At 50.0% G+C, this 19133-nt stretch overlaps 1 protein-coding gene across 6 annotated transcripts in view; it reads right to left on the bottom strand.

The window, feature by feature from the left end:
• Positions 1-346: 346 nt before the first annotated feature.
• The window catches only part of TNNT2 (troponin T2, cardiac type), a 33318-nt gene continuing 14531 nt past the window's right edge, over positions 347-19133 (bottom strand). For 3 of the 6 annotated variants that reach the window (XM_043500489.1, XM_043500488.1, XM_043500491.1), the window contains 9 exons: positions 17333-17393; positions 16870-16986; positions 16343-16420; positions 15420-15530; positions 13703-13812; positions 12741-12831; positions 7282-7322; positions 2140-2145; positions 352-685 (listed from right to left, as the gene is read on the bottom strand). In XM_043500489.1, the coding sequence (XP_043356424.1) occupies positions 637-685; positions 2140-2145; positions 7282-7322; positions 12741-12831; positions 13703-13812; positions 15420-15530; positions 16343-16420; positions 16870-16986; positions 17333-17393 (664 nt within the window). In that variant the 3' untranslated portion in view covers positions 352-636. Of the gene's footprint in view, positions 686-2139; positions 2146-7281; positions 7323-11663; positions 11705-12740; positions 12832-13702; positions 13813-15419; positions 15531-16342; positions 16421-16869; positions 16987-17332; positions 17394-19133 lie in introns of all 6 variants that reach the window. The other 3 variants (XM_043500493.1, XM_043500492.1, XM_043500490.1) reach the window with 3 other exon arrangements.

Below are 19133 nucleotides of genomic sequence, written 5' to 3'. Positions count from 1 at the left end.
ACCCAAACAGCCCATGTAGAAAACCCATGAGGCACTTGTCAAGAGTCTCCCAGCCCAGCTTCTCAAAATCAAGTGGGCTGTTTGGAATTCAACCAATAGTTCTGGGACCTTTCCGAAACTAAGGTTCATCCAGCACTAGCAGGGAGCAGACACTCAGCTGCTGTAGCTCAACATAGCTCCACTGCACTCAGCGAGCTTGATCTTCTGGTAGTGTATATTCACATGGTTCAATGGTGCCACAGTGACATACACCAGCTGAGGGTCAGCTCCACAGCCTGTATCTTCTGGGCACAGAGCAGTAGGTCAAGTTTAGCAAGCAGGCCAGATGGAATATGACTGGGCAGGAAAGGCACATCTCCCTTTCTGATGCTCTTTATTTACAGACACAGTAGCATCCCGGGGTTCAGTGAAAAGAGCAAGCAGCACTGACCTAGCAAAGCATTTGTTCCACACACACACAGTGCTGCCCCTGAAGTGAGAGCTGTGCAAGCACAACTGGTTTGTGTCCTTTGAGGTGGCGGGTGGGTTCGTGCAGGATCTGTGGTAAAACGGAATCCAGCTGGCTGACCAAACATGAATGCACTGCTCCGTGCCTGGGCCTCTCCTCTCCTCTGCCTCGTGCCCATCCGACGGGTGCTACTTCCATCGGCCGCCAACCACGGTCTTCCCACGGGCAGCCTTCGAGCTGGAAGGGAAGCAGAGAAGCACCTGCGGAAAGGTGTTCCTTCGAGGGGGTGTGAAAAGAGCTGAGAGCAGGGAGGGGTCTGGGTTCCCCAGGGGCTATGCTCTCTTCCCAGCTGGAGAGGGAAGGAAAGACTGAAGCTCACTGCAAACAAAGGGAGGAAATCTCTGGGGCAGCCTTCCCTAGGGCCAAATCCTGGTCAAGGGGCCTTTACCATTGGCTTTCATGAGCTAGGATTTGGCTCTTAGCAAACACATTTCACGGACAAAGGTTGGACCCAAATAGACTGGCCAAAACTCTTTGCCAAGGCAGGTATGTCAGTCAGCGACACCCCCTCTCTCATCCCAAAGAGTCTTTAGGAAAACGAAGAAGTCAATCCTGAGGACTTGGCTGGGGTAGAAACAGCTACACAATGTCCCCCTCCACCAAGTGGCAGTGATGGTGAGTGGGTGTTATCCGAGTGCATTGGGCCCAATTCTTTTCTCGTCTACACTGGCCCTCCTTATTTGCACCAGGTGCCAGTGAGAAGAGAATCAGGCCCAGGGGGTGGGGGGTGAAATTGTCTAAGAGCATTCCAGTCCATGTGTTTTATAGTGCTCTGCTCACTTGGCCCTTCGACCTGGTCAGACAGGGAAGAGCCCAGACAGTGGTACAGAGGTGAATACAAGCCAAGATGGTGTGTCTGTGGTCATTAGTACTGGCCAGTGTGTCAAAGTGCCTGGGCCAAACCTTTAGCTGGTGTAAACTGGCAAAACTCCATTACAGTCAAGAAAGCAACACTGCTTTACACCAGGAGGGATACGGCCTCAAGTCAGTGAAGAGAAAAGTGACCTTTATTTCCCAGAGTTCAGAACAAACTCCCAACTCTGTCCTGGCAGCCAATCAATGGGGCTTGGGCCTTCCCTTCTGCCTCTGCCAGAGAGGAGCCCTCTGTTGCTAACTCTTTTGGGGGACCATGGCTCTTCCTGGGGCAGAGAGGTCAGGCTGAGATTGCCCAGGTCCCACAAGCCCTGAAGTTTGTATACCTCCAGCTGCTTGTAGTGCCTGTCAAGTTCAATGCCTCAGAAATGCCTTCTGTTTATAAGGGTTAGTGTATCCAATCAGGGAAGAGAAACCACCCCATGTGACTAAATGACCAATCACAGAGCTCAAGATCCAAATATAACAATGCTCTAAGGAGTTAGATTTTTGACTGTAATCACTGAACCCTTCCAATAAGATGAGCCCAAAGGACCCAGGTTTCCTTCTTGCTCTGTTCATAGCTCCCCTGCCCAAGCCCCAGGACACTATGAAAAGTGGCCCTGGCAAACATACCATGGTGACAAGAAGTTGCTTAGACCACTCCCAGTTTTCCCTCCCCAGATTCAGCTTCACTTCAAACCAGTTTCTCCATGCAGCACGCATGCAGTGTAAACCGGATCAGCCCCACGCAGCACAAGGACAGCCATGCTACTCACCCTTTGCTGTAGGGGCAGGTCACATCAGAGGGGAAGAGAGAAGAGAGATTTGGCGTAAACAGTGCAGAATGCTCCTAGCTGCCACATGACTGGGCATCAGATTCTCAGAGAGCAGGGTTTAAAAGGTGCTGCTAGAGCACAGTGACATTTACTCCTCTGTATGAGTTAAAGATTGGCTGATGCCTCAAGGCAAAGGCTAAATGACTTGCTAGCTACTGGGCTTCTCCTGTCTCTTTCTGCCCCTTGCTCTGGATCACTCGAGAACATGATCCCAATGCCTTACCAAGTTCCGCTGCTCCGACAGCTTATTCTCATTCCCCTCCCAAGTACAAAACGACCCTATGGCCAAACTGCCCCCAGCTATGTGTCAAAATGTAGCTGCAGAGGGGTTTGATTCAGGCATGGGACAGATGCAAAAGGGGATGGGCCTGGAGATGCAACGCATGGAGCTGGCTGAAAGGTTCTGAAATTCAAAATCGTGATTTAAAAAAGGGACAAAATTTTTTAGAAGATTTTCACTCAAATTATGGCCCCTCCCTCCCCTTTTTTTTTTTTTTAGGAAGCTCTTGTGACGGACCCGAGTCCGCTCTCACTCACTCCGGTATAAATCAGAGGTAACCCCCTGAGGCCAGATTCCCCTCTCATTCACACTAGTGAAAATAGCATTGAAAACAGTTACACCAGTGAAAGAGAGCAGACTCAAACCCGCTGATCCTTGTAAGGAGATAAAGAATTAGAGGGAAGAAAAAGCAGGCAAGAGAGAACTGTATCCAAACAGGCTGGTGCCCTGCCCTCACCTGGCTGGAAATGGGAATTCCCAATATTCAGTGGAGCCCCTCTAGTTTACCAGGGGATCTGGCCCAGAATGGGCCAGGTAGAATCCATGGCAATGGAGGGCCTGATCCTGTCACCCTTACGCCATGTGACAGGGCTACTGAGGCCAGGATACTGGTTTAGATGGATCGTCGGTCTGAGACATTCAGGATTGGGTCCCTCTCTGTGCCACTTGGGCTGGCTGGAGAGAGGACATGGTTTCCAGATACAGCTAAGGTATCACACTGCCTACATTTGCCCCACACAGAGGGCAGCCCATCCCTGCTCCTCTAAAAGAGTGGAGATTGGGGGGAGCCTCCCATGGGGTAGGGCAACACCCCATGCAAGGAGCTGGGGGTATCCCCCCCAGCCCTGTGGATTCTGAGATCCACTGGAAGCAAGGACCTTCCATACGCAAGCCCTCCCACTATCCCCCTATGGGGCCAGGCCCCCAGAATCCACTGCAGATGGGTCTCAAAACCAAGAGAAGCTCAAAGAACTGCAACAAGGAGAGAAGCAAAAATCAGAGCCAAGGGGGACGGGAGGGGACAGCAGCAGTGAGGCGGGGTGGGGGGAAAGAGGAAAAAGGAGCTGAATGGAAGGGGGGGGATGAGAAGAGACATTGGGAGAGGGTAAAGGAGGAGGGAGAAACTCAAGTGAAAGAAAGGAGAGAAGGGACCGCAAGCAACGAAGGCTCAGCAGGGCCGAGGACAGTGAGTGGGGTAAGAAGGGAGGGGAATGGTGGTGGAGGAACAAAGACAAGGGGGAACAGGGAGCCTGAGAACCGAGGAGGCAAGACGAGAGATGGAAGAGATCCTGCTAGGATGAGAAGAAAGAAGCTGGGTGTGAGTACTGGAATGCTGAACTGTATTATCCCGTTTAGTCACCAGGTGATGCTATGTACGTGTCAAATACCATGTTTAAGCTAAACTCAGCCATACCTGGAAGTCCGTTAAAGGATCATATGATGAACACATCTGGTGTATATCATGCTCAGAAGTAAACTCTGGAACCAATCTATATCTGATCCAGAAGCATGACATGGTGTCACAAGTGGGATGGAGAAAAAAGGATAGACAACTCCAGCTGTGGTAAAGAAAGAATTCACTGGCCAGATCACGTATGATGATGGCAAAACATCAACACCCCCGCTGCTCATACACACACTGGATGGCTTCCTTCCCCAAGTGAAAGGAGCAACAGTATCCTCCAAGGTGGATGCCTTGAGTGGAGTCTGGCAAATTCTTTTAGCCAAAGACAGTGCTAAACTGACTACCTTTATTGCACCTTTGGGAGATTTTGTTTTTGAAGATTATTTTTTGGGGTCACAAGTGCACCTGAAAGTTCACAAAGAAAGATGGCAGAACTGTTAAACACAAACCGAGTTGTACTTTTCATGGACAATATTCTGATACATGGTTCTTTGATGGAAGAACAACAAAATCCTCAATGAAGTCCTGAGCCTACATCGGTCAGTCAGCCTGAAGCTAAAGCTATACCAGGCAAAGTGCATTTTCTGCCTGCCCCAAATTGAGTTTTTGGGACAGACAAAGATGGAACCAGTCCTAGCTCTGAGAAAGTAAAAGCCATTCAAAAACTGAATACCTTCATTGGTGGAATACATTCACCAGAACTGAGACATATACTAGGGATAGTAAGTTACCTTGCTCGATATCAACAAGGCCTCTCTGCAGTGACAAAACCACTGATAGAACTGAAATTCCAACACATCTGGGCTATGGTAAAGAAATGATCTCCATAGCTTCAATTCTCAAGCACTATGATATGCAGAAATCCACAATTGTCAGTGCAGATACAAGTAGCTATGGACTAGGTGGCGTATCGTTGCACTAACAGGGCTCTGAGTAGAAGCCAGCTGCATTTTGCTCTCGCTCACTCACGGAAGCAGAAAAACGATATGCACCAATTGAAAAGGAGAGACGGGCAAGCGCATGGGCATGAGAGATCTTTTACAGATATCGGTGCACACTGGATTTGTTTCCACTCAGACCACTGTAACCTTCTCATCAGAAAGGACCTGGGGATCAAGTACCACTGAGATGCCAATGTCTATTGCTACGGTTGATTCAATTTAACCCAAATTGCTAATAAGTTCCTGGGAAATGCTGGTAGTACCAGACTCGATCACAGAGCCCAGCATCACACTCAGCTACCCATGAGCTTGAAGATGATGTAGAGGTGTTCGTGGACATACAGACCAGTGTCAGAAAAAAACAAAAACAAAACAAAAAAATCTACTCCATCTACAAAAAGCAACCCTGACAGACACGCAACTTCAGGAAGTTCTAAGTTACATTATGGGTGGCTGATCCAAGTATCTAAAAGGACACTAAGTAAGTGACAAAAAGACTACATTGCACTGTGTTGATAATTAAGCAAGTCAAATGGATTTATGATTAAAAGGCAACTGCATTGTAATTCCACACAAAAAGAGAGGAGAAATCCTAAACCTCATCCATGAAGGACATCAAGGATTAACTAAATGCTGTGAACAGGCCAACCAGTTGGTGTGGTGGCCAGGCCTCAGCAAAGACGTAAAGAATAAAGTATCTGCATGTGAACATTGCAGAACTAACAGACCAATGCAATACAAAGAACCTTTAATAACTACACCCCTACAAGAGAGACCTTGGACGAGACTAGCTGCAGATATATGTGAATTCAGAGGACATCATTGTGGTCTATTTTTCCAAGTGCATAGAAACACTATACTTCAAAGACAACATGTCACAGTATTATCGAAACACCGAAGTGCTCTTTTGCTTATCTTTAGTATTCCAGAACTAGTGACGGACAATGGACCACAATTCACTGCAGCAGAATTTAAGTCATTCTGAAAGAAATAGGACTTAGATCATATTACTAGCAGTCCACATTACTCACAAGCGAATGGAAAGGCTGAGGTAGCTGTACTGGCAGCCAAGAAAATCCTTGAGCAGGAAGATCCATTCCTTGCTCTTCTGAGCTACAGATCAACACCAGCTATTGGAGATTGTCCTGCACAACTCCTGGTGGGATGACAACTCATTCTTTTCCAAAACTGGAACAATAGTTCTAGCTCCAAAGTGGCCAGACACAAAGACAGTAGGCAAATTGGATAAAAAGGCTCACAGAGTTCATGAACACTTTTACAACAGACTTCACTCAGAGTACCGCTGGGTCTAGAACCAGGTGACTAAGTTCATGTCAAATCAGATGGACAAGATGGATGGACAACTCCAATTGTTGTCAAGAAAAAAAAAATGTAGTGACCAGATCATGTGATCGAGACTGACATTGGAGAGTTGAACAGAAACCGTCAACACCTACAGTTTGTTCCTCAGAAAGAGCAATCAACAGAGCAAACTCTACAGATGGTGGATGCAGAATGAGATGATGACTCAAAGATTCCAAACCAACCACAGCTAGTCATTGCAACTAACGGATAGCCAGATGAGCAAGGTGTTATGCATTCAGGCCATGTAATTAGAAAACCAGTAAGATTTCAGAGACACTTAGACTGATCAGTACTGAACTTCAAAGACAGCATGTAACTATTGCAAATGGTAGGAATGTAGCACTTAAAGGAGGAGATGTAACGGAATGCTAACTATGTTATACTGTTCAGCCACCACGTGGTGGTGTGTGTAAGTTACCTTATTTAAGCAAACCTCAGTCATACCTAGCATAGCATAAAGTGACCTTATGTTGAACACACCTGATGTGTACCTCACTCAGATGTAAGCTCTGTAGCCAATCAATATCTGATACAGGATCATGACAAGGGAGGCCAGTAGCACAGGCTTATGACCATATCATCAGCGTTTGAACCCAGCACTGCTGACACTTGAGCTAAAGGAGTCTCAGCTGGCAGCAAGAGTAGGTTGTCGTCTTCGCTGTGGGCCAGCCACTAGAGGTGGATGTGGCTCGCCCTATGCCAGATTCAGGGAGAAATGGTGCAAAGGGGAAATGACATGGAGACAGGGAGGTTAGAGGAAAAAGGGGGGGGGGTGGATGGGGAAATGTGTAAGCAGGAGCAGGAGGAGAAGAAGGATGAAGGCACCAGCAGGATAAAAACAAAGATCACGGGATCTTCTCTGTGTGCCTGTCAATGTGCAGTAGCAACAGGGTGAGCAGGGGAGGCAGAGAACAGGTGAAGGAACAAAATACGGACAAGGAAGAGATGGAAGAGGGAGAGGAAGCAGCAAGGGAAGGGGAGAGCTCAGAGCCATGGGGGCAAGAGGGGAAAGGCAGAGAGCAGAGCAGACAAGTGCTGAAAGAGGGTGGCAGGAAGGGAGAGGGGAGGCGGAAGGCAGCCCTGGTACTTACACCTTCTGGTGATCGCTAATGCGGTTTCGGAGAACATTAATCTGCAAGAGAAACACAGAAGGACAGTGAGGCCTGGGGCTGACACCTTGCATTGGGCAGGGGGCTGCCAGAAGGCAGCGGAAAACAGAGCAGAAAATGGTTTCCCCAGTTGACCCGCTAGAACAGCCTGACCACGTCATGCAGTCCACAGCTCCTGCTTAGTCCAAGCCTAGACACAGGGAGACCCTGGAGGTGATGCGGGGTAGCACAGGCTGTGTTACATCAGGCTGGGAGCTAGAGAACCACAGGGCAGGTCTGTGACCTGCAGCTCCAATAGACAATCCCCTTCTCATCTGGTCTTCTCATCACGGACCAGTCCTGGCTCTCTTCTGCTGCCAAGGGCATTTCCGACCGGTGCATGGGAATGCAGAGAGCAGCGCACATGGCTGTTCTCAGTGGTGTCAGGTGAGAGACACTCACTGCCTGCCTTCCATAGAGGAACTGAAAGAGATTCTTTCACAAGGCCAAGCCTCTGCAGGTGTTCTTCACCATGCTTCTCTCCTGTATGACCAGCCTCTCCATGCCAGCCACAGAACAATGCCTGCTGCACAGAGATGAATGGTAGAGCCCTACCTCCATGGTGGTATGGAGCAAGCAAAAGCTGTTCTCGGCTGTGCCTAGAGGGGGCAGCAGCCATCCTGCCAGGGCTCCCATGAATGACGGGACATGGGCTCCGTGTCTATGGTACCTGAGCTACGTGGATCTGAGTTCTCCTGTGCAAACTTGCTGCAGCCCTGGGCATCTCCAGCCTCACATACAGGCCCTACGCATCCTGCTTGTAGGGACCAAGTGAGCCATGTGCACAGGAGGAAAGAAAGGGGGATGGGTGGTGTGGACTGTCACGAGCTGGAAAGCAAATCCACCGATGGCTGGCTAGGAACATTGGCGGTTTGATTAGATCCAAAACTGCTGACTCAGTTTGTACTCCGAGCACAGGGACAGGAAGGACAGGACAGTTATTGCTCATCAACAGCCTAGAGAGGGCTCGTGTACTTACCCAGACATGTCCCATGGCAAGGGATGCATGGCTTTCCTTACTGAGTGAGTCAAGGTCGTAGGTAGCATTGCAAGCCAGGCAAGGTTCAAACACACTTCACAGAGGATCACGGAGAGAGCAGACAGCATCTGGGCTCTTTCGGACCCGAGGAAGGCAATAGCCCAAATCAGTCCTTACTCTGCACATCTACTTCCCCACACACCTAAACACACTCCTATACAACTATATCCACTCACACCCCCACCTCCTGATTCACCCTGACACACATCAGAGAGGATGAAGCCAACATCTTCAGAAGTGGCTACTTGTTTCGGCCACAAGGTGTCTCAACTCAAGTTCCCCAAAATGGAAACACTCAATGTCAGTGGCTACTTTTGGTCATTTGGTTTTAAGAGCAAAAATTAGGATGTGACCTTTATATAGATAACTATAATGGGAACATCTAGAGTTATATTAGATTCAGAGATTTTAAGGCCAGAAGAGATTTCCCAGGTATTGCACAATTTATTCAAAATTAACATCAATGGGCCAGAGATCTCCTCAGCCAACTCTTTCAGGACTTTTGGGTGCAAGTTATATAGGCCTGCCGATTTAAAATTAGCAGATACTGTTTAACATCCTCCTCAGTAATTCATCATTCTCATCTGATGAGTACATCAACCTGCTTCTTTCCAAATACAGAACAGAAATATTTATTGAACACTTCTGCCTTTGCTGCCTCATGAACAATTTTACCATCACCAGCACTAACAGGCTTAAACTATTGTTAGGGTTTCTTTTGTTCATGCTTAAAAAACAACTCTATTGTCCTTAGACCTGCCAGCCATGAAATTTAACTTGAGATCTTTAGCTTCTCTTATTAATTTTCTACACTTCATAACCACTCATTTATATTGCTTGTAATCTATTTCTCCTTCCCCCCCACCCAATTTGATTTTTCCACTGAACCAGGATGGACTTTTATGCAAAGTTGTTCTATTTCTTAATTATACAGTGATGACAATCGAATCAACTCTTGTTTAAGAAATCCCAATTTTCATTCATGTTTTACTATCTAAATTCTCTCCCCCCACCCCACTTCAATTGCACTCATAAAACTTTCATTAGCTTTGGGAAATTAGCCCTATTGAAACACCAAGTATATATATTAGCGGTTTGGATCATAGAATATCAGGGTTGGAAGGGACCTCAGGAGGTCATCTAGTCCCACACCCTGCTCAAAGCAGGACCAATCGCCAACTAAATCATCCCAGCCAGGGCTTTGTCAAGCCTGACCTTAAAAACTTCTAAGGAAGGGGATTCCACCATCTCCCTAGGGAACCCATTCCAGTGTGTCACCACCCTCCTAGTGAAAAAGTTTTTCCTAATGTCCAACCTAAACCTCCCCCACTGCAGCTTGAGACAATTACTCCTCATTCTGTCATCTGCTACCACCGAGAACAGTCTAGACCCATCGTCTTTGGAACCCCCTTTCAGGTAGTTGAAAGCAGCTATCAAATCCCCCCTCATTCTTCTCTTTCACAGACTAAACAAACCCAGTTCCCTCAGCCTCTCCTCATAAGTCATGTGTTCCAGTCCCCTAATCATTTTTGTTGCCCTCCGCTGGACACTTTCCAATTTTTCCACATCCTTCTTGTAGTGTGGGGCCCAAAACTAGACACAGTACTCCAGATGAGGCCTCACCAATGTCGAATAGAGGGGAACGATCATGTCCCTCGATCTGCTGGCAATGCCCCTACTTATACAGCCCAAAATGCCATTGGCCTTCTTGGCAACAAGGGCACACTGTTGACTCATATCCAGCTTCTCGTCCACTGTAACCCCTAGTTCCTTTTCTGCAGAACTGCTGCCTAGCCTTTCGGTCCCTAGTTTGTAGTGGTGCATAGGATTCTTCCATCCTAAGTGCAGGACTCTGTACTTGTCCTTGTTGAACCTCATCAGATTTCTTTTGGCCTAATCCTCTAATTTGTCTAGGTCCCTCTGTACCCTATCCCTACCCTCCAGCATATCTACCTCTCCTCCCAGTTTAGTGTCATCTGCAAACTTGCTGAGGGTGCAATCCACGCCATCCTCCAGATCATTAATGAAGATATTGAACAAAACCTGCCCAAGGACCGACCCTTGGGGCACTCCACTTGATACTGGCTGCCAACTAGACTTGGAGCCATTGATCACTACCCATTGAGCCTGACAATATAGCCAGCTTTCTATCCACCTTATAGTCCATCTGTGTCTCTATACTCACAAATTAAGCTTGGAAAGAAGGTGTAAATTTATACCGGAGACAGTAATTAACCATTGAAACAATTTACCAAGGGTTGTGGTGGATTCTCCATCACTGACAATTTTTAAATCAAGCTTGGATGTTTTTCTAAAAGGTCTGCTGTAGGAACTATTTTGAGGCAGTTCTCTGGCCTTTTACTGGAGGTCCGACTAGATGATCAAAATGGTCCCCTCCAGCCTTGGAATCTATGAATCAATTAACATAATCAGGGCGTGATTCTCAGTCCCTAGGCAACCACCAACTTCCCATCCACTGATTAATTAATGTTCATAATGGGGGCCAAAATGGATCTGCCTTGTGCTGGGTGCATTGTCTGTTGGAAAATCCATCGTCTATAATTTTTAGAAATTCTAATGGGTTTCTATTGGCTGCAGGAGACCATCAATGACTGTCTCTCAAACAGAAGCCCCCATAACATCACAATTTTTTCTTTCCACACTTACTGCCAGGTAATTAAGGAGTAACTGACCCGGTCATCTGGTTCGATTTGGGGGTCTATAAAAGACCCCCTACCAGTACCCAGTCTTGGGCTTTGTTTGCTAGCAGATTGATCCATAGGCATTCAGGATCCTGCACTTCCGAGTTACCAATAGCTCTAAAACAGGTAATGGGGCCTTTAATGTACAACACTCTCAGTTTCTTTCACCCCTCTGTCCTTCATAAACAGGTATCAAAAAAGGGTCATGCTTCAAGGCACAAGCTGATAAGGGTCAGGAGGAACCTCCCTCTAGGGGCAGGATGTTCGATTGCAACATTACTTGCACCTTTCTCTGTTGCAGCAGGTTCTGGCCACTGTTAGGAGACTGTACTAGATAGGGGAATGGGGGCTGATCTGGGCTGGCAATTCTTATGTTCTCACTCATTTACCTTCCCATCTATCCATTTTCTACCTAACCCCTAAGTAGACCTCCATCTTAATCCATCCCACCTGGATCTATGGCTCACGGACACAGATCTCTGCTTGTCTCTTCCCTATGCCAGCAGAACTGTCTGCTCCCTCTCAGCCAAGCACAAGCACAAACCCAGGCAGGAAGCTGCAGCAGTGGGCTGGGCGGTACTTACTACTTGCTTAGCTCATCGCAGCGAGCAGTGAGCGTGACAATCTGGTGGAGTTAGAGAGAAGAGACCATTAAAAGGAAGACACAAGCAAGCACTCAGAGGGGAGGTTAACAGAGAGAGGGCCTGATGCTGTGACGGGCGCTCATCTTCACCGCAAGTCATGGGCACTCGGGCTCAGATCCTCAAAGGGAGTTAGGCACCTAAATGTGTTTGAGGATCTAGGCCTAAGCACTTCACGGGACTGAACCCAGAGCAAAGACATATAGAAAAAAGATCTAGAGGTACAGGCAGCAGGCTGCAGACGCCCTGCTTGGGCTGCCATGGTTGGAAGCCACATTCAACTGTGGCTTCATTGGCACAACTTCTCAACCATGTGCCAGAGCCAAATTTTGCGAGACACCAGCCATGCCCTAACAGGGTTTAGCACACAACCACAAAGACTTTGCTTGTGCTGAGGGAGCGTGTGGATAGTGAAACAATGTTAGTGAACCCTGGGTGTAGTCATGGGTGCACTGGAAATGTGATAGACATGATTTTCAAAGCCAATTCAGCTATCCGTTCACTGTGCTAGGAGAGAGCATAAAATAATCCAGCCATTAGGAGACTTGTGAGTGTACAGAACAGGAGGGCCTGACAGCCAGGTGTTTGCTGCTTAGGGAGATTCCAGCCGGCTAGACGATCCATAGGTGTCCACGTCCAGCAGGCTGTTTTGCAGTGTTGATAGCTGGGGGTCTACAATGCTCATGTGGCATTCACTAAAGCTCTGGGGCCACCACTTCAGCTGGCACAAACTAGTATAACTCTGCTGGAGTCAATAGCGCTTTGCTGATTTACACCAGCTCAGGGTCTGGCTCAACTCACCTGAGCGCACTGGCCTTGCACTTTTGGAGAACTGGGTTCAAATGCAGGATAGGGAATGGGACTGGGGATCTCATCACAACCTCCATCCCCAGGAGAATGAGGGAGCTTTCCTCAGGTTTCCCTGTGATACAGTTGGCAGGCTGGGTACAATAGCCTCAGCCGGCTCCCCACAGCAGAGATGGGGCCACAGGGGGAAGCTGAGGTCAGAACAACCCTCACCTCGTATTTCTGCCGCTTGAACTTTTCCTGCAGCTCGAATTTCTCAGCCTCCAGGTCGTGGATGCTCTGCCACAGCTCCTTGGCCTTGTCCCTATGGGGAAAGCCATGGGGAGCCAGTGAGGAGATGCAGGGGGGCACGGAAGGTTATCCATGTGATTCACCGAACCACACACAGTTCTGATCCCCACCAGCCTCCAGTCCCACTTGTGATGAGGTTCTTTAGGCTCTGCCCCCCAACAGGGTAGATACCGGGGACTGGAGCAATGCCTGAGTTCACGCCAGGTCGGCACCTGCTGCCTGTTAGTGCTTAGCCCACCTAGGACCATGCAGTGCCCTTGGTCCATGCTGGGGACATAACACAGTCATAGGGTGTGTGATCACAGCTCCCCCTGGTGGCCTATCCCTGTGACTATACCAGCCTGCTACTTACTCACAGCCCTGGAGTTTCCCTCTTGGCTCCCATGCTGGGGGCTTGTGTTTCTGCTGCTCATGAGTTCCATCCCAGCCAGCAGTCACAGCGGCTGCACTATGGCACCCGAAGCACGTCCCCTTGGCCGCAGCGAGAGTAATGGGGATCGAGGGCTGAGGCAGCCCAGAGCTGCTGGGTCACAGATCTACTGCTGCAGCTTTCTCACTCCAGCACGGTACACCCACTGCCTTTCGGCGCTTCCCCCTGCACCTCCACGCCTGCATCGACGGTGTCCAACAGCTCAACCTGGGCAGCCTGGCCACCGCAATGTGCAGCGCTGCCCCTGGTGGTGAGGGCTCCTCACACAGTCTGGTGCAGGAGGGGGGCAGCTGGCCTCGCTTGGGGTGAAGGAAGAGGTGGGAGGGGGCAGGTTGATTTGCTGCTCCTCTGGATTAGTGATGCAAAGGGTTCTGGGACTCAGGCTCTTCTCTAGCCTGATAGGTTTATGGGGGGGTGGGGGAGGGTACTGCCCCAGTCCCTCCCTTACCCTCACCTCAACCTGTCTTCGTTCAGATGGTCGATATTCAGAGGCTTCCGCCGCTCGCTGAGGATCTTCTTCTTCTTCTCCCGCTCCGTTTGCTTCTTCCCACTTTTCTTCTCTGTCTGAAGACATCAGCTGGCCCGAGTCAGAGGGAATTTAATTCCCTTGCCTCCCCCCGTGCCGCAGCTCTCCCCCTCTTCCCCCTGCACTGAACTGGAGTGACCCCTACAGCTCAATAGCATGGGGAGGTTCCAAAGGGGAAGCCCAGCGGAGCTGAGCAAGATGCCCACCCCACCCAGCCTTTTCAAGAAGTCCACTTGCCATGAGGCTAGTCCAGTGGAGGGGGCACTAGGCTGAGACTCGGCAGACTTGGATTCTATTCCCAGCTCTGTCATTGCCCTGCTGGGTTATTCAGGTAAGTCACTTGCCTGCTCTGTGACTCAGTTTCCCTTTCCCAACTTTTGTCTTATATAGTTAGCTTGTGAGCTCTTTAGGGCAGGGACTCTCTCTCTCACTGTGGGCACGCAGCACCTGCAACAAGGGGGCCAGATCTCAGCTGGGCCCCTAGGTGTAATAGTTCCAAAAATAGTACTTCTCCCCAGAAGGGCATGGACAGCACCAAAACTACCAGCCATGGAACAAACAGCCTGGAAGACAGGCAGCTTCTCATGCCAGTAAAGTCTGCAAGGCAGAGTCCTGAGGGCTGAGTGCCCTGCACAGAGAAGGGAGCAAGAAGGCTGCCCTAGGTGACTGCCATGGTTCTGTCTAGTGGATAGGGAGAGCCTCTAAAGTCTGATGCTCTGGCGATAACCTTATCGCACAGGAAACAACACCTCCAAAGGTTGCAGGAAGCGTCAGTGAAACTCACTCCTCTCCTGCCGCAGGAGAATCGGGCCCTGGAGTTTTCTGATCCAAGCACAATGTCCTCGCAAAAGCAAAGGAGGACAGAACAGTAGAACTGCACCAATAGCCCCTTCCCCCACAACCTCTGCCCTCGGCCCAGGCTCCTTCTCCCTCACCCCCTTAACACTCCACTTGGGGGTCTTCCTTTCATGGGAATTTTCCCAGCATGCTCCCCTACATCTGGCCCCTTTAACTGGGGGATGGAACCCCCAGCTACAGCCCTCAGACAGACATTTGCCTCTAGCTGCTGCAAGCTGCTCCTGCCGCAGCGCTAGTCAGCCCTTGAATGCTTTAGTGTTGTTTCTTCCTAGCTCTTCACTCCCTCTGGGGCACCTGTCATTAGACACTGTCGGAAGACAGGATACTGGGCTGGATGGACCTTTGGTCTGACCCAGTATGGCCGTTCTTATGTCCTCTGTGCCCTGAGGGTGGTCCATATGCACTCTCTGCACCTAGAGTCAACCCACCACCCCTGCCACCAGCCACTCAGTTATGCCAGCTCCAAGGACTGAAGCAGCCTGATCGCAAAGGGACCTTTGGTTTTCAGGAACAGAGACAAAGAAACAGAATCAGGAGTGGGAGGAGCAGGCAGTTGTAAAATTAGAACCGCCTCTGCCGGAAGCCAGCTTAGCACGGCCCAGGGTCATTGGGATGCCATGGGGACTGGGCATGCTGCAAAGAGAGATGCTGCCATGAGGGTCCCCAGTTGGCATCTGGCCTCCAGTAGACAGCAGGACGAACACACACACCGAGTCCTGCTACTGGGTGGGGACTCTGGCTACCACCACCACGGCCAGTTCCCAAGCATCCCAAGCTGGAATCGTACCTTCTGCAGGTAGCCCCCAAAATGCAGCATGTTGGAGAAAGCCTTCTTCTTCCTGGCATCCTCTTCCGCCTTCTTCCTGGCCTCCTCTTCCTCTCTGCGGGCTCTCTCTTCCTGTCAGGGGTAAAGCCAGAGCAAGAGGGGTCTCGAGGGAAGCCAGGGGAACTCAAAGCTGCTGGAGAGACAGACTCAGCAGAGTGAGAGCAGCTGGGAACGCACAGACAGCTACAGACCAGACCAAGGGCTGCACAATCACATGCCATGATAGCTGCTTATGTACCGATGTACTTTGCTGCCCCTTGCAGGCACCTCCCCATGCAACAGAAGCAGCCACCCGTAGGCTGCAGTGGCCAGTGTGCACCAGCCATGAATAACTCCCCCAAGTAGAAGGGCAAGTGGGGCTCAGGGCAGCAGTCACTGGTGCTGGACATCAGCCTGGACAACAGGCTTTGTCACCATGTTAACGCAGTCACTTAACTAGCAGCACTGCAAGTGGTGAAGGCCCCTGTCTGAGCCCCCCTGAAGCTGGGTGCTGGCTTGGGAGGAAGAACACCCTGTGATGAAGCAAACACCACTTCCTCCATTGCCTTGAGGTTCATTCAAGCTCTCCCCAGCAGAGCGCTAACCCAGCCCAGCCCAAGGCTGCAGCTCAAACCAAGGGGCCCTGGTGGAATATGCGGCCACCGGCTCCCTGGGCCAAGCAGAGCCTAGGAGCGTCAGTCCCAGGTGGGTCTCGAGGGTCCCTCCTGACTAATCGAGAAGCTGCACTAAAGGGGAGTCCCCCACAGCTAGAAGGAAGGTCCCTGCAGTACAAGACGGAGTAATAGCAGCTGCTCCCAGCTGGGCGACAGGGGAGAAGCCTAGACCCGGCTCCATCGCTGGGGGTTTTGTCGGCCCTCCCCTGCTCCGGGAGGTGGGACACTCACAGCCAGGCGGGCCTGGCGCTCCTTCTCCCGCTCGCTGCGGATCCGCTGCTGCTCCGCCCGCTCCGCTCGCCGATGCTCCTGCAGGGAAAGAACAAGGCTTGGGCTTCGAGGCCGGGGACGACCCCCACCCCCCACATGAGGGACCCAGGGAGAGCTCTCTCTGGATCCCAAGTGACTAGGGGCCCAGCCCAAGGGGAAGCATTTGCTCCATTGGTATGGTCAGGACTGCCCGTTTCCCTGCCACGTGACCTCTGCTTCTCCAGACATGGCTGGGCACCAAGGTGATGGGTGGCGGGACACCACACGGCCTGGTATCAAATAATGAAAGATGGCATTTCCCAAGCTCTGGGCCCAGGCTCCTCAGTCTGGATCAGACTTGGGTCCCCTCTCTCCCCTGAGTCAGCATCTTGCTTTTCTAGGGCTTGACCCTGCTCCCCATGTCTTCAGCAGGGACAGAACATGGCCCTTAACTTGGAGACTCGGGTGGGGGGGGGAGTAATGAGACAATCTGGGACCTCCAGACGTACGATTCGGTCCTTGAGTGAGATCAGCTCCTCTTCCTCTTTCTTCCTGTTCTCGAAATGGGCATCGATCAGGCCCTGCAACTCATTCAGATCCTTCTCCATGCGCTTGCGGTGAATGTCCTGTATGGAACATTGCCCTGAGCCAGCCATCGCTACTGTCCTCCCAGATCAATAGCCACTAGGGCGCTGTGGGAGCCAGGACCATCTAAAGAGGAGAGCAGGGGCTGGCAGCCATGGTACCAGGTCCGCTGGGTACATACTCAGAGGGACTGGCAGATATGGGATTGGGTACATACCCAGAGGGGCTGGCAGACTTGGCACTGTCTGAGAATGCTGGGTACGTGCCTGGAGAGACTAGGAGATGCTTGCATGAGTGAATTTAGTGCCAGCCTGACAGCCCTGGTGACTGAAGCCCATCACTTACCCACAGAGCAGGCCCACAGTCTATTGGGCATCCAATACTCACATCAAAGTCCACTTTCTCCCCATCCGGGATCTTGGGAGGCACCAGGTTTGGCATGAAGAGCCTGCAATCAGAAGCAGAAAGAAATTTCTCTCCATTTGGCTGGAAAATGGATTATGGCCTCGTTTAACTCCAGGTAGGAGAAGCTTCTTCATAGGTTAATTTAGTGTTCATACAGACCTGTTAGACAGCACACTGCTGTGAAAGGTGGTAGGAGAAAGTAGCATGTGTGTGTGTGAATACAACTGTGAGAGTCAATCTACTATTAGGTTTCTATGAGCTTTAGGGGTCCAGAGATATAACTGCCTAGATAATTGGGTTTATAGAGAGTTGTGTTGTCATTTTTTGGCATGTATAGATTCTAGGCCCCGTTCTACCATGGAAATGGGATCGGGCTCTCCCCGGGGCAAAAATACAATAATTGTCCAAACTTTTTACCAATGAAACCCTGGCAAATAAGCTTGCAAAAGAAGTCATTCGCGCACACCCCCAGCATACGTAAAGGTGGGGGGAACAAGTCAGTTTTCAGCAGAGGACAATGTAATACTAACTTGAGACTGCCAGCCAGGGTGGAATAGAGGTTGGAGGGTTGTTTTTATAGTGAAGACACCTGTCCCTGGGCACCCCCCAGCTCCGTTTCACATGGATCACTACTGAACAGCTGGAACAACTTTGAATCATGGCCAGTTCAAGATAGACTGGAGCAGTCAGCCTAGACATGATTGGCTTGGGGTCTCATTGCTATCCCCAGGGCTGTCCAGTCCCTCAGTGTTTGTGAAAAACAGACAGAGTGTAAGGTGACAGCCCACTATGGATGAAATGCATAAACACAAAGCACCGCTCCAATCTCATGTAAGTCCTGGTCTCAAGCAGTTCCTAGACCTCCTGCTGGCCCTCTGCATGGAGTGCATTTCACCCCATCTGCAGTCTAGCTTTTGCAGTAGCAGCTACCAGACAAGTCCCCTAGCCAGCTGCACCAGGAAAGCACTGCAAAGGTTTAGAAAACGGACACGCTTTCAAGCAAGGAACCAGAAGTGAGCGATGCAGCAGCCAACCCCAAGCTGCTGATGAGCATCTACCTGGTGCTTTCCCCTTGATAGGCTTGATAGTTTTATCAAAAAGAACAACAGAAGGTTTGGGGGAAGTGAGTCATCCAGCAGCTCTGGGGCAGACACTTCTGGGCCCGAGTTTCAAATACGGGAACCTTAATAGAACCATAGAATGCAGCATTGGGGTGCTTAAGTATGTCAGTGAAACTGCCTCATCATCCACAATAGACAATATATAGAAATAATGGCAATGGCCCAGATCCTCCAAGACATTTAGGCACCTAACTGAAACCAATGAGAGTTAAGCACCCAAATACCTTGGAGGATCTGGGCCAAAGTGCTTATTGGAGTATCCAGATGCAAATGCCCTGCTAACAAAACAGTACCACCCACAGTTCTCAAAGGAGAGGCAGTATCATCAGCCCTATCCTACAGGTGGGGAAATTGAGGCGAGGGTTTGGGGAGGGACTTGTCCACACTAAATCAGCAGCCAGATTAAATATAGGACCCAGGCATCCTGGTTCCGTCCAGTCTCTTGTCTGCCTGCCCATGCTGCCTCAGACATTAAGGTGCCAGTGTTTGAATACTAAGGGCTTTCTGAAGGCATCTACAGGTAAAAGTGAGCCTGGGATGCAGATTTTGATTCTCAATCCAGCTTCAAATTTGAAAAAAAAAAAAAAAAAAGCTTTGATTGAGGCTTATCACTCTTAAGAGCCCTGCTCAGCTGGAGAGATGATCAGGGATTGAGCTTGCTG

The sequence above is a fragment of the Dermochelys coriacea genome, chromosome 21 (genome assembly GCF_009764565.3).
Source record: "Dermochelys coriacea isolate rDerCor1 chromosome 21, rDerCor1.pri.v4, whole genome shotgun sequence".
Taxonomy (NCBI): domain Eukaryota; kingdom Metazoa; phylum Chordata; order Testudines; family Dermochelyidae; genus Dermochelys; species Dermochelys coriacea.
Note: the sequence above shows the minus strand (reverse complement) of the source record. Positions and strands in the feature narration are given on the sequence as shown.